The following is a 13,777-nucleotide window of genomic DNA, read 5'->3' on the forward strand; positions in this document are numbered from 1 at the left end:
CAGCAAAATGTGTTATTGTGACAGGCCCAGTGATTGGTCAGATTTGGGAAAATTACTTGTCTAGGGAAAATGTGCAAATAATGCAACATTTCAACTTCCTACAGTGACTGATGCATCAGGCAGTTTCACAAAATATCAGATTTTATTGCTTTAAGAAAGTTTGAGCTTCTTCATAAACACCAGTCTGTGTTTGTCATTAATGCGTCTGGATAAAAATGAATCGCAGGAGGTGACCAAGCAGATATTCAATCAGTTTCCAGCTTGGTGTTGTGTGACCAGAATATGAATCACCAGCTCTGAATCTGATTTCAAATCCCTCCTTCTGTCCCAGAAAGGAATGTAATCCTCCTTTCAGGGGAAAAGAGTGAGTCACTTCTGGGTGAAAAGGTTAAGTAGCCCAGAGACTTCCTCACTAGTGCCTGGAAACTTTGTAAACGATGAAAATGTAGCTCAGCCAGAAAGTGAAATACTTCTTAATTTTCAACAATTAAGTCTATTTTTATAGCTGTGTTCAGCTGATAAGCATTAAAATTGTCAATATTACCAATTGGATTAATATTCTCACACCCCCTTTGGTCGTAACCTCAAATCAAAGCAAACTATTCGTAAAAAAAAACATTAAGGACTTTTACAGTATCTCCAGTAAATAACCGTAACAACTCCCATTAGTGGCATATTTAGCTTTTAGGCAGATTTAGCTTTTCAACAGCTGCATTTTATTAATAAATATGTACAATCTCTCTTTCCTTGAGGGACTAATAAAGCTCATTAAATTGTTTAGAAACTAGTTGGCAGAAACCTACAGGTGTGAAAATCCATTTTGAAGAGATTAAAGTCTTTTTTTATGAGGCTTAAAGCAGAACCTTTTTATTTTAATCTGTGTCCAACATATGCAGATTTAATCATTTTTGCTGATCTTTTGGGAAAAATTTTTGTTCTCAGATCTGTTTTTTTTAAATAAAAATTTTAAAATTGATTCATCGCCCTGGTAACAGGAGATGGTATTTTAATACACTCCTAAATATGTAGCTGTAAGGTAAAAGGTTGAGAATTTTACTCCAATGCTCGATTATGATCTAATTTATGCTTTAAGTTTTCTGCTGCAGAATTTAGGTCGTCAGCGGTTCAGCAGAAAGCTTTGAACGGTGACGATGAACTTTTCACCACGACATGCAAATTCAAACAGGAAGCAGGTTCTCGTTTTGGCCTCTGATGATCAGTTCCTCATCATCAGCCTCATCTTTCTCCCCAGCTCTACAAAAAACGGCCTCCATTTCCATTTTCATTAGCAGCTAAGTGGGCAGAGGACTGGATAGAAAGGACTTTTAAGGTCTGCGGTTCAGTGCAGTGATGTGTGATATCAAGAGGCTTGCGTTTTCTCTGAGTGATCAGATCTGCATATCAGGACGCCCATTCGCTGATTAAAACCAAGGTAGCTTCGACCTTAATCCTCTCTGGGAACAATTAATGATTAACATCTTCTTTTGGCTCAAAGCAATCACAATCAGAACTGGACTGGAGAGAGGATTTCATCAGAAATGCTCAAAGGTGAAACAGTTTCCCCCCATATCTTCCTCAAAACCTCGATAATCCTGAACAAACACGTAAAAAAAGGTCGTTTATCTTCACCCATAAGCCGCCTTATGCAGACAAGATGCGACTGAATGCCAACAAGCAGCACAGGTTGTCTACTGAATAAAAGATAAGCTTGTCTCACTTCTCCGCTGGCAGCTAACCCCATCAATATTGTATCTGAAGGGGAGTATTGCAAACAAGCTATTGAGACAGAAACGATGCAATAAACTGCTTTATTTTCACTCAGAAAACAAAATGCAGCATAAACTGAGGGAGGAAACTCAGCAGGAAAATGTTTCCTGTTGAGACAGAAGGAATACAAACGATGAAAATCTTAAATTTCTCAGCCAGAACTACAACAAATGTGATGCAATAACGCTGCTAATGCATTTTTAATAAGGAGAAAATCAATGGAAAAACACAAACTGACATCATGACTCTTAAACACACATTTTTGACTCTTGTATCATTTGTAACTTTCGAACATCTGTTTAAAAAGATGCTATACAAATAAGTTATTTACAATGACACAATTCTAACAGGGTGCATTTGTTGTATCGTTTATTATTTATTGTAATACATTTCAATTTATTGTTGTCTCAATAAAATCCAATTGGCGATGTTGGAAAATCTTTAAAACTGTCTGCATTGTTGAGCTGAATCATGTGTAAATCCTCCAAAACAAGTTCTATCATGTCTGTTTTTCAATCAAAAATAACTGCTGCTAATTGGTTTTACACCAGTTACCAGTTAAGACCAAGATTAAGCTAAATCAGACCCACTGCCAGGAACCTGAACGACTGCAGTTTTTAATGATTTTAAAGAAAAATAATTGAGAGGCACCTCAAACATAAGCCATGTGATTTTCTTTCCCCACCGTCAACTGATCTGTATTCAGCTTTTCACCATTTATAAGAGAATATTCTTGATTTCAAGGAGAAGAACTGAAGATTTCTCACAGAGTGACTGATTTGGTTGCACAGCCTCTAATTATTCCTGGAGAGCAGCCGTGATTGCTCAGCAGAGCTGAACGCATGCCAGTAAAACATCAGAACCACCAACATAATGTTGACAGAAGGCTGCATAAGGCCTTCAGCAGTTACTAACGGGTCACATGTCCTCCTCTCAGCTGATGCTGGAGTCAAAAACAGACAAGCAATGTGGCATATTTTGGTAATTTCCAATCACTGTTGTGTCTCTCTGCAGGAATTGTTGAAGGTTTTTCTTGGGAATAGAAAAATGAAGAGATTAAATGTAGAAAAGGCAAAAGACAGAGAGAGAAATGGATTTATTTTAGACTGCTCTGGAGACTATTAACTCCTTCAGCCTTCACCTAGAAGCCAGTGATACTAGATGGTACTTGATTATTTTGACGATTAATCGGATAAAAAAATGGGCACATTCTACATATTTGTCATTTAGCAACTTAAGCCTTTTTTGCACAATATTAGAAATGCATAGAAAGATGCAAATAATTCAGTTCATTAACAAGAAAATAAACATTTTATTTCCTAAAATGCAATTAAATAACATTCCTTTAGTAATTATTTGTAGCAAAGATGCATCTGCAGCTAATCTATTGATTTGTTTTTGGATTAGTAATTGAATAGCAAAGAGTGCTTATAGTAACAAAAGGCCCTAAATCAGCTTTTTCTGAAAGGAGCTCAAAACTGAAATCTAATTATCTAATAATGTAATAAACATGTTTTGTATAGGCCATAAATCTAACCTAACCTGTTAAGCTGTTTACATTAAACAGCTTAATTATAATCATAAAAAGTTGCATCCATCCATGTTGATTCTCTAAAACTATGGAAAAAATGGCAAAAGCGCTAGAAATCACTAAACATTTTTCATCTGAAGGAATTTTGACCTTCATATTTTAGGTTTTTTATGCTTTGTTTTTTTTATGAACACTTTTCAGTATTTATTTTAGACAAACTCAATATTTTCAGTATTACTATTAGCTGGTAGCTTGTCAAGTAGCGTTGTGGCTACTTTCTACGCAGACGTGTAGATGTCAGTCATACTAGGCCGTAGCGCCTGCAGCTGTACGGCTGTACACGCAGTGCGTACCTTGAAATTTTAAGTTTAAAACAAAATAGTGTTGGGGTTGCTTTATGAGCTTTTGTTGGGATTTCTCGAACTGAAGAGCTGATGAGTCGCCCGGTTGGCCGACCGTGACATCTGCTGCACTCTTCCTGAGCGTCAAGCTAAAACTGCGGGTTAAACAGTTAAATCTAGTTGAAACATTACCAAAAGAGTAGAAATGAAGCAAACATTGTTGCTTCATCTTCTCCTTCTCTGGATGTCTCAGACATAGGAATAGATCTGCTGTTTTTGTGGGCCATGCGCGTTATGTGCAAGTAGCCTATATTTGTGTGGTTTAGGTTTGTGCAGGCACATGATGCGCGTTGCAGATGTGGTTGTGTTCGTGTGCAGTGACGATGTTGCGCCTACCCTCCGATAATATCCTGCAGGCGCTCCTGATACTATGTGTCTGCTTTTCAGAAATTATGGAAGCCATTTTGATAACAGAAAACATTGACAGACACCTGGTGTGTCCTAGAGTTGTGAAAAGCTAACTTTACATTTCCATTGAACTGACAAGGCAGTCTGGCTGTTTGGCTCTTTTTCTACACAGTTACAGGTTGTAGTCTGACTTAAATTGACCTGAAGTGGGTCTGCTCTGAAAATATGAGCTGAATTTTTGCCGGAAGGAGCTGGAGAGTTGGAAACTGGCTCCTTTGACTTTGCAGGAGTGTAACCTTGTGAGTTTAGTGACATCATCCACCTCTCTGCTTTATGGATGCATCTAATGACCACCAGCATGCCTGTTTTACAAGTTAGTAGGCATTTAACCTCTAATATGTGCACATGTTTAATTAAAGAAGAGAGTCAAACTGTTCTTTGTGTTTTTATTTACGACCTCATTAACTCCATGTTCCTAATCTGATGCTTTTTCCAAAGGAGACTGCTTTGCTGACAATGGATCTTTGGTTTTTTTCCCCCAGAGTGAGAACTCTCCATCCTTTTACCAGAATCCTGTTGGTGACACGTGGCAATAATTAGGGAAATCTCACTGCACTATATGCATTTATAGACCAAACTGATCAACATTGGTATTACAGTCGATTAGAAAATTGCATCGACTCCTAACATTACACTTGCACCTGTTTTTCATCATTAGACATAGCTGTTGTGGAGATGACGGATGCTTTCCGCCAGCCCTCGCTCTTCTACCATCTGGGAGTCAGAGAGAGCTTCAGCATGGCCAACAACATCATCCTGTACTGCGACACTAACGCCGAGTCTCTCCAGTCTCTGCAGGTAAGCCGGCCTGTCTGCAACGCCCCACCGCCGATTAAAAACTATGTGCAGGTCGAGGCTGGAGGTTGATAACGATGTATTTTGGTGCATGTGGCATAGATACGATGAAAAACGTCACAGATCACTCGTTATTTCACTTTTTTATTTATGGTAGGGTTGAAACTAACAATTATTTTTGTATTCTGGTGATTAATCAGATTTTTAAATAATTGGTAAATTCTGCAAATTCTTAATTCAAGCCTTTTTTATGCAATATTAGAAATACATTAAAAGATGCAAATACACAAATAATTAAATTCCTTTTTTAAATATGAAAATAAACACTTCATTGCCTAAAATGCAATAACGTGTCTGTAGCAAACGATGCATTTGCAGCTAAAAAATTAAAGTTCTGCTTGACTTGGCAGCAAAACATTGTTGGGCTGGTCTGTTGATCAATTTTTGGATTAACCAGTTAATAATCAGATAGGAAATATGATTATTAGGACATTTTTAACAGCATTTGAAACAGGTGAAGCTAAACAATGCAACATATTTACAGTCAATTTGTTTTTTAAATTTTAAACACAAAAAGTACATATTTTTAACTGTTTTGCCTTAATTACTGCTCTGTCAAATATAATTTTTTTGAATATGTCGAGTCAAAGATTAATTAATTCATAATGATGATTTATCCAATTAATCATTTCAGGCGTAGCCAAACTGCGATTCTAGACATGCTAAATAGAAAGTACAGTTGATTAGCAATATTACACACGTTATCAAAAAAGATGTCCCGACACAATAAAGTGTTTTTTACAATCTCAGCTCCATTAAGTCTGTTTTTTATGCGTTCCTCTCAGCTCAAATGCAAACTGCTTCCTGATGGAGGATTTCATCTCATCTGATGAGAGTTGCTGCTTCACACCATGAAATCTAGATTTTCCTCTGATCTCAGTTCTTTAAATAATGAAACGTTGTTAAGATAAATTTCCTTGGAGCAAAAGGTCTTTAAGTAGGTATAAATATTAGCATGTTTATTTCTGGTGAAACATTTTTAAAATAAAAGAGTTTTATACCAGTTTTCTGTGGATGGGATTTAAAAAATCACCCGACTTGAGTGAAACATCTTTTATTAAGTTTGTGACACATTCTGAATAAACATTCTGATAAAATTATGAGAATAAAATCACAGTATTACAACTTTATTCTCATAATATTATGATTTAATTTTTGAAATATCATTACTTTTTTCTCACATTATGATGACTTTATTCTTATTAGTTAGACTTTATTGTTGTAATATTACAACTTTATTCTCATATTCTTTTGACTTCATTCTTGTACAAGTTTATTCTCATATTTTTTTGTACATATATGGTTTTAAAGTGAAATAATTACACTTTCATTTCGCTGATCAGCCACTAATCTCACCCACGTATTAATATGTTAAATTTTCTGCAGCTTCTGCTGTGATTTTTATTATTTTCATTTAACCTGGACAGGTTCCGACCTGAAGTTTATATTCAGAGAGAATCTGGTCATTTGCATTAAGTTACAACTTTTTCCTCACATTTCGTCACATTAGAACCACAAACTTCAATAGTTCTTGTTGCAACCAACAAAAAGAAGCAAATAATTGTGAAAACGGAGGAAAATTATTCACATTTTTGTATTTCTGTTCATAATAACCTCCCGGAAAAACAGTGCTAGCTTCATTAACCTTCCAGCTATAAACAAACAACCAAAACTTCGATGAAATAGTTTAGCTCTAAGTGTATTTTTGTGGCCTAGTCAAAGTCCAAACCTAATTCCAACTGAAAATCTGTGTTAAGACCCAAAAACTGCTCAGCACAGATGCTGTCTTTTTTTTTTTGCTCGTATTTCAGGAGACGATTTGGCAGTTTGACTGAGATTAAGTTATTTCTGCACATGTTTGATCCAGAAGACTTAAATATCTCTTTTGTTTTTTGGTTTGAATAGAATAAAAGTGAAAAAAGGTGAGCCACTCTGGTGTATTTTTGAATCTCTGATTAGTTGTGTTTTTAGCAGCGCAAACATGATGATAAAATTAGTTGTTTTCAAACATTACTTGCACTTGTTAACACAAGAGATGATACATTTGTGCCAAAATTATCTTTGTACATGAAGATGGCACAATGCTGATATTTAATGTTGAAAATTACTGGAAAAATAATTCAGAATAGTAATTTTTCCAAAGGGAAAACTCATATGCATGCTACAGGGATCCGTTTTAACATTTCATACTAGAGAACGGTTTAGTTCAGCATTTAATTTAGCATATGGGGCCGTTATTTGTTTTATTTTTAAACTAACAGCTTTGATTGGTTTAACCCAGCAGGTGTGATGGCAATAAATTTTCCCTGGGAGAAAATGTTCCTGTCCAGCCTCTAAACATATTTTCTTTGCTCTTATTTCAGGAGATAATTTGCCAGAAGAACACTGTAAGTGCACAAAGCTTTTTTCCCCTCCGTCTCCTTCGTTTTTTACACATTACTCACCCGTTTCTCACACATCACACACATTGTGTCGTGTAAAGAACATGCTGGTTTATGAACGGAGCATCGAAAGCCTTATGCTTCTGTTCTCGGCGTTATAAAGGTTTGCACTCATGCAGCAAACTGTGGTTGAGGAGCTGTGATAATTGTTTGGTTAAATATTAAAAAAAAGTCTCTTCTTTCACTTTCAAGATGCGCCTTCCCCACATGACAGCTGCTTCGTGTGATTCACCACACATGCTGCATGAAACAGCTCAGGCACTTTGAGAATTTGGTTTGCAAAAAACACCAGCAGCATTCAAATACGGTGGTTCTTTAAAACTGAGGAAATCCTGTTTTTTACTGGCAGATTGGACTGTAACCTCTGCACAAAAATCTCATTTGTATACAGATTCTGATGCAGATATATCTAATTCTTAACTTGTACTACTGTTTGCAAAAACTAATGCAACAGATAAAGCTTCCTACTTTTCCACAGTAACACACTTTGCCTGATAAATGTTGGCTGATGTGAGATATAAAGGCTTAGGTTTTCAGTGGACAGAGTTGACCCTGCGCTGCATGAGACGCTCTGTTCTCCGACTCCTGTAGAGTGAAAAGTGCTGATTATCACAGAATCAGAGTGTGAACTCATACATGTCACTCGTATGCACCCACTGTGATTTGTTCTCCATACTTCCTGTAAGATGCCGGTCTCTGAACTCCAGCAGCCCCCTCTTATCTCATCCTGCATGCTCATAAAAACACAGTTAAAATGCAATACTGTAATAGCAAACATCGATGCTTTCACTGCAGAAAAACTAAATGATACCAAGTGTTGTTGGTGTAGTTTCTAGTGCAGATACCTTGGTACACTTGAAATAAGACAAAACTAACTTATAAGTAACTTACAAGTTACTTATAAAAATATCTTGTTATAAATTAATCTACCAGTGGGATATTAATGAATTATTTATTTAAAACAAGCTCCTATTTCTGACTGAAACGTTACTTGTAAGTTAGTTTTGTCTTATTTTAAGTGGACTAAGATATTTGCACCAGAAACTAGACCAAAATATTTGGTCAAATTTAGTTTTTGCAGTGTTATTTTTACATTTTTTTTATGCACACTCATCACATATAACATCAACACTGACACAAGTGTTTAATAACTTTAAATTGTATTTTTGTTACATTTTTCTCGAGAATAAAAACATTTTTTATTCCTTTTATACCTTTATTAGAAAGGTGATCCGTCCTTGTCTGAGTGCAACCAGCCACAAAACACAGCTGTATAATTTTACAGTGATTTATTTTCAAGATGTTTTTTTATTTTCAAACTCATTCTTAAGACGTTTTCACACCTGATAGTCCAGTTCACTCAGTTCGATGGAGGACCAAAATCGCAAAATTTGTTACATTTTCACACTACACTGTCAGATCCAAACTAACTGTAAAACCTATGTATTTAATATAAATGGGATCAATCTGAAATGTCAGTATAAATGCTGAAATCACACAAAAAACATTGTTTTTGATATTCTCTGAGTGCACAAAATATTCTGTAGATGATGTTTCACTGGATTTATATCTAAAACATGAGTCACAAACTGTTTGAAATGTGATATTTTTAACTGCCTGCCATCATAATTAAAACCCATAATTCAAACATTTTAATTATGTTTGAAATTTTGTGGATCCATTTACAGCGATTTCCAACAGCTTTATTTCCAAGTACACTCACTGTGTTTTTACAAACTACCAAAGATTTAATGAGAATAAATAATAAATATAAAGAATAAACAAGGGCTTCATTGAGTTAACAAGATGTTAACTCAATGAAACATCCTTAAATAGTCATAAAATATCTTCAATGCATGTATCTAAAATTAATGAATTCATTGGAAAATATGTAAGTTGATCTTAACTATGTTAAATTGCGTTGATAGAACAATTAAATTGTATATATTTTATGTAGTTTATTTTTCTTGAGGGACAAATGAACCATTGCTAGCTAGCTTGGTAACGTTTATCCATCTATCATTGGTAGATCCATAAAAAAGTCTTAAAGGTGGCCTATTGAACAGGTTAGAATAAGTTTATGCGCAATACAAAACAGTCTCATTCCTTTCAGAATGAACTTTTTTAGTGCCTTTTATCACTTTAAATCCTAATAAGCTGCTGCTGGCCAGGTCCCCTAACTCAACGTTTAGACTCACATGTGAAAATAACTCCAGAGATGCACAATTATACAACTGTACATCTTTGAAAAGCAGAAGTAGAGCTTCCTGCACAACTAACAAAAATGCAGCAAGTTGTTTCTAGATTGGAAGTCAACAATAAAACACTTGTCTTTTCCAGCAGCCATTGTACAGCGCATACAGCGATAAAACCAGCTGACCAAACATGCTGGAGCTCAGCTTGGGTTGCTAGGTAACATAGGTATATTCCCTTTTGGTGAAAGCTGCAGAAGCACTGGTTAACAACAGAATCTGTTATGTTTAATTACGCTGCAACAGCAGGTTTCAACCTGGCTGTTCAGGATGAGCTGCTAATGTGGCGAGCTAACAAATAGAACAACTCCTCGTCAGTCCCAGGCCTCACATTCCCCTGGAGCCAAAGTCTGTTTCACCTCGGTAAACCTTTACCTGTAAACGACTTGTTCAAGTTCCCGTCAGACGAGCTGCAGCTGTTCTGAAACATTCAGGAGCTCCTGGAAACAAACCTGCCATTTGATTCCTGTGACGGCATGAATCATACACAGACAGTAAAGCTAAATATAGCAGCAGTGTTTTGCAGCACACTTTAGTTAAAAGAACCAGGGGTCAGGGTGTTGTTTTTTTCCCCCCAGAGTTGATGTCATTATCCTCTGTTGCACAGGAGGAAGTTGTTATCAGTTGATAGATTTCATCGCTGCACCATGCCGTCTTTCACTTCCTTTTCAGTGGCAGTGAAGGCATCAGCTGTGGCATCGGTGCTTCTGCAAGGCTGAAAACATGATAGATTGTTAGTCAGGAAGCAGCTGCGCTTCAGCTTCTGATGCTCATCTAACAGGTTTCTTTTTTCTTTTTGAAAACATTGCAAGGATTTCTTTTTGTGCTTCAGCTGTGTGCACACACCACCCGTTTCCTCTTTCTTTAATTAACAGCAAAAAGGCCACCAGAGCTTTATCATTACAGTCAAACCACATATGTCTAAAAATGAGATGTAAATAAATAGCCCTATTGGTGCTGCAGCAGAAATAAGACATAAAGCAAAATAAAAGCCAACGATGGAGGAAAATGATGGTGTATGCAAAGGTTTGCACCAGGTCAGCAGATCAGCATTAAATTTCACTTTAATTTGTTCAGTGCACTGGAGGAAAATGCTAAATTCATCTAAGTGCATACCTGTCAGTGTTTGTAGAATAAGAAATCAGCTTTTAATGGCGTAGTTATTGCTGTTCTCCTACAGTAATGTTTTGTGAAGTAAAAAAGCTTTAAGCAGAGGAAGCAGCTTAAACTTCCTCTGAAACTCTGCTTCCCATCTATTTACAGTAAAAAGGTATCCAGTTTATTCTCTATAAAGTTAGTTTGATGGGAATTCTGCAATAAAATTTGTTATTTGTTCATAAATGAATGAAACAAAATATTGTAACTGAAGTTTAGAACATTTCCAGATTTCAGAGCAGAGAAGGAATATTAAGCGCAAAAGAGCAGCTTTTTGATGCACATGTAGCCAAAACTCAGTCATTATTATCATGTATGGGTATTGATTTAGCATAGGTTATGACAAAGCAAAACTAGCAAGTATTCTGAACAGAAAACAGATTGGTTCTTTAATAGAAAACTCTTTCTAACCAGAATATGTTGATTAGTATTAGCCAGACATAAAATGATGGAGTGGGCGCTTTTACTTTTCTCACTCAGCTAAAACAAGGTGGTTTCCAACCAGAAAATATTTACTTTTACTCCATTTGTTACTTTTTGTGTGCCGTTTGTCAGTACAACATGTCTGCTGATGTGTGCAGATTTCTTGATTAAATAAAACTGGTTTCTCCAAATGTTGCTAACACATGTTTACAAACGTTGATTAACTGTAAGAGGGATAAATTTCTCTGTTTCTCAATTTATGTGAGATTAGTTAATTTCCTATACAAGTTGCTTTTGTGTAGCATTAAAATAAAAGTTACTTTTCTATCAGAAAATTACCTCAACATAGATATAATAAGCTTAAGATTGTAACATTTTGATAGCTACATTACTGTAGTGCAGCTAAATTCCTGTAAATGGCCCACAGACTGATGGTTATGCCATAAAATATAACATATGAAATATTTGGTGAGACAGCTACTGGGAGAAATGGGAGTGCAACAATGTGTCACAAATTCTGTCCAACTGAAGGCTGCAAATCAGAGGTTCAGTGATTTGAACAATTTAAAGTGGACATTTTTTGTTCAGGTGTTCATGGATCTATTATCAGTTATCTATTGATGGATAACTGTGGTCACAAACGGCTTTAAATACCAAGAATCACTGTAATTTGTTTGTTTTCTTTTGGAATTTTTGTCGAGCCATTTTTCAAGAAAAAGTAGTGAAAAACTGAGCTTGGCAAAAAGTGCCTTCAAAGCCTCAGTTAGGGTACCGGTTTGTAGGATCTCCAAATTTTTGCTCCTCAGTGGATAAATTTGCTGCCAGTACTTTTTTCCTGGATGACCTCTGTCTTATACTGGGTTTAGCGTCTTTTTGTCTCATAAATTCATCACTTTTTCCAAATATCATGTAATATATTTAAATCATTTAAATGACTATAAGTATTGTAAGATACAGGCCCAAACATGAATGAAAAGGAAAAGTTGTAATGACGATTAGATATTTACTTTAATAGACATAATTAGCCTAACTGCCATAAAAAAGTCCAAGCAAGGTTTCACATAATATGCATTTAACATTAATATTTAAATGTGTAAATTTCTTTGAAGAAAGAGAATATTTTGTGACTGAAACTAAGGATCCATTCACACCAGTCCTGTTTAGTCCACTTTAATCCAACTCTATAGTTTGTTTGTCTTGAAAACCTTTGGGGAGATGTGAATACGCAAACTCTGGTATTGACCAAAAAAAACAAACTCTGGTCCGCCTACAAACTTGCAACTTGTTTCAGTTGATTTCAGTGAAATCTGCTGCGGTTAGAAGGTATATGTGAACGCCAAGCAGACCGGAGACCGCTCCGAAAGCAGGAAGTGAACTATAGCGCAGGGTTTTCTGGGTAAATACAACCAAAACAAAGGCGCCTCTAGCGCTAGCAGGACAAAACGACTCATTGTCTTTTACCAAAGACCAAAGAGAAAACCTACAACTGCTTAAATCTGACATCACCCCATTTTTGTTTACATTTTGTAAAGAAAATTTGCGCTCGGTGTCTTCTTCTGAGGTTTTCATGTCATTCCTTTAGTAGTTCTTAATGTAGCGCCCCCACAGGTGAGGAGGGAACAGGTTTTTCAGAGGGTTTGGATCATTAAATGCAGTGCAGTGTGAAAGAGAACCGGACCAGCTGAAAATGAAACAAAAGTTGCGATTTTGGTCCCCAGTTGTACCAAATCTACCAGACTGTCAGATGTAAAAACACGGAAATGAAAAACAGCACGTCTCAACTGTTTCTAATCTGAAGTGAGACGTAAATAAATAGACGATTACACTGCTTTACTGGTTATTCCAGCAACGTTTAATGTTTGTGTTTTCCGTCCACAGACATGTTCGGCCAACTACACCTTCATCCCGTACATGGTCACACCTCACAACAAAGTGTACTGCTGCGAGAGCAGCCTCATGAAGGGCCTGACGGAGCTGATGCAGCCCAGCTTCGAGATGCTGCTGGGGCCCATCTGCATGCCGCTGCTGGACCGCTTCATTCAGCTGCTCAAAGTGTCACAGGCCAACTCTCAGTGAGTGCTTTCCTGCAGTGTGTGTGTCATCAGCTACCATCCTTTAGCTGTGAATCTTTCATTTTGGTCATGTTGCAAAGATTTTGTAGCCTAATAAAAAGTGTTTTGCCACTACAGCTCATAAGAAGGGATGTTGAATGAACAAACATCCTGTTTTTGGCTCTTCTGCAGAGGAAGAACTCTGTTTACTGCTCATTTTTACTGACACAACGAAGGATCTAAGCAGAAATGGCAAAGCTGTAAAATGCACCAATTGCGTGTTGAACATTTAGATGGAAATGCCTTCCTATTCCAGGAAAAATTTATGATTGTAGATGCAGACCATTTTAAAGTTTGGATTAGGCTTGTCTCAAATGCTATGAAGTCGTAATATAAATCATTTTAATGTGTGCTATGTCTCTGTAATTTGTCAGTACTTTGCTGAATCAGATTTTTGACATGAGGTTACCAGTTTTAGACATCATATCTCAAG

At 36.4% G+C, this 13,777-nt stretch overlaps 1 protein-coding gene across 2 annotated transcripts in view; it reads left to right on the forward strand.

Annotated features, from left to right (window-relative positions):
• map3k5 (mitogen-activated protein kinase kinase kinase 5) overlaps window positions 1–13,777 on the forward strand; it is a 72,208-nt gene that overhangs the window by 14,226 nt on the left and 44,205 nt on the right. The window contains exons 2-4 of one of the 2 annotated variants that reach the window (XM_032585073.1): window positions 4,766–4,905; window positions 7,326–7,349; window positions 13,112–13,305. In XM_032585073.1, the coding sequence (XP_032440964.1) occupies window positions 4,766–4,905; window positions 7,326–7,349; window positions 13,112–13,305 (358 nt within the window). The remainder of the gene's footprint in view (window positions 1–4,765; window positions 4,906–7,325; window positions 7,350–13,111; window positions 13,306–13,777) is intronic. The other variant, XM_032585074.1, reaches the window with a different exon arrangement.

Source organism: Xiphophorus hellerii, chromosome 15, assembly GCF_003331165.1.
Source record: "Xiphophorus hellerii strain 12219 chromosome 15, Xiphophorus_hellerii-4.1, whole genome shotgun sequence".
Taxonomy (NCBI): Eukaryota; Metazoa; Chordata; class Actinopteri; order Cyprinodontiformes; family Poeciliidae; genus Xiphophorus; species Xiphophorus hellerii.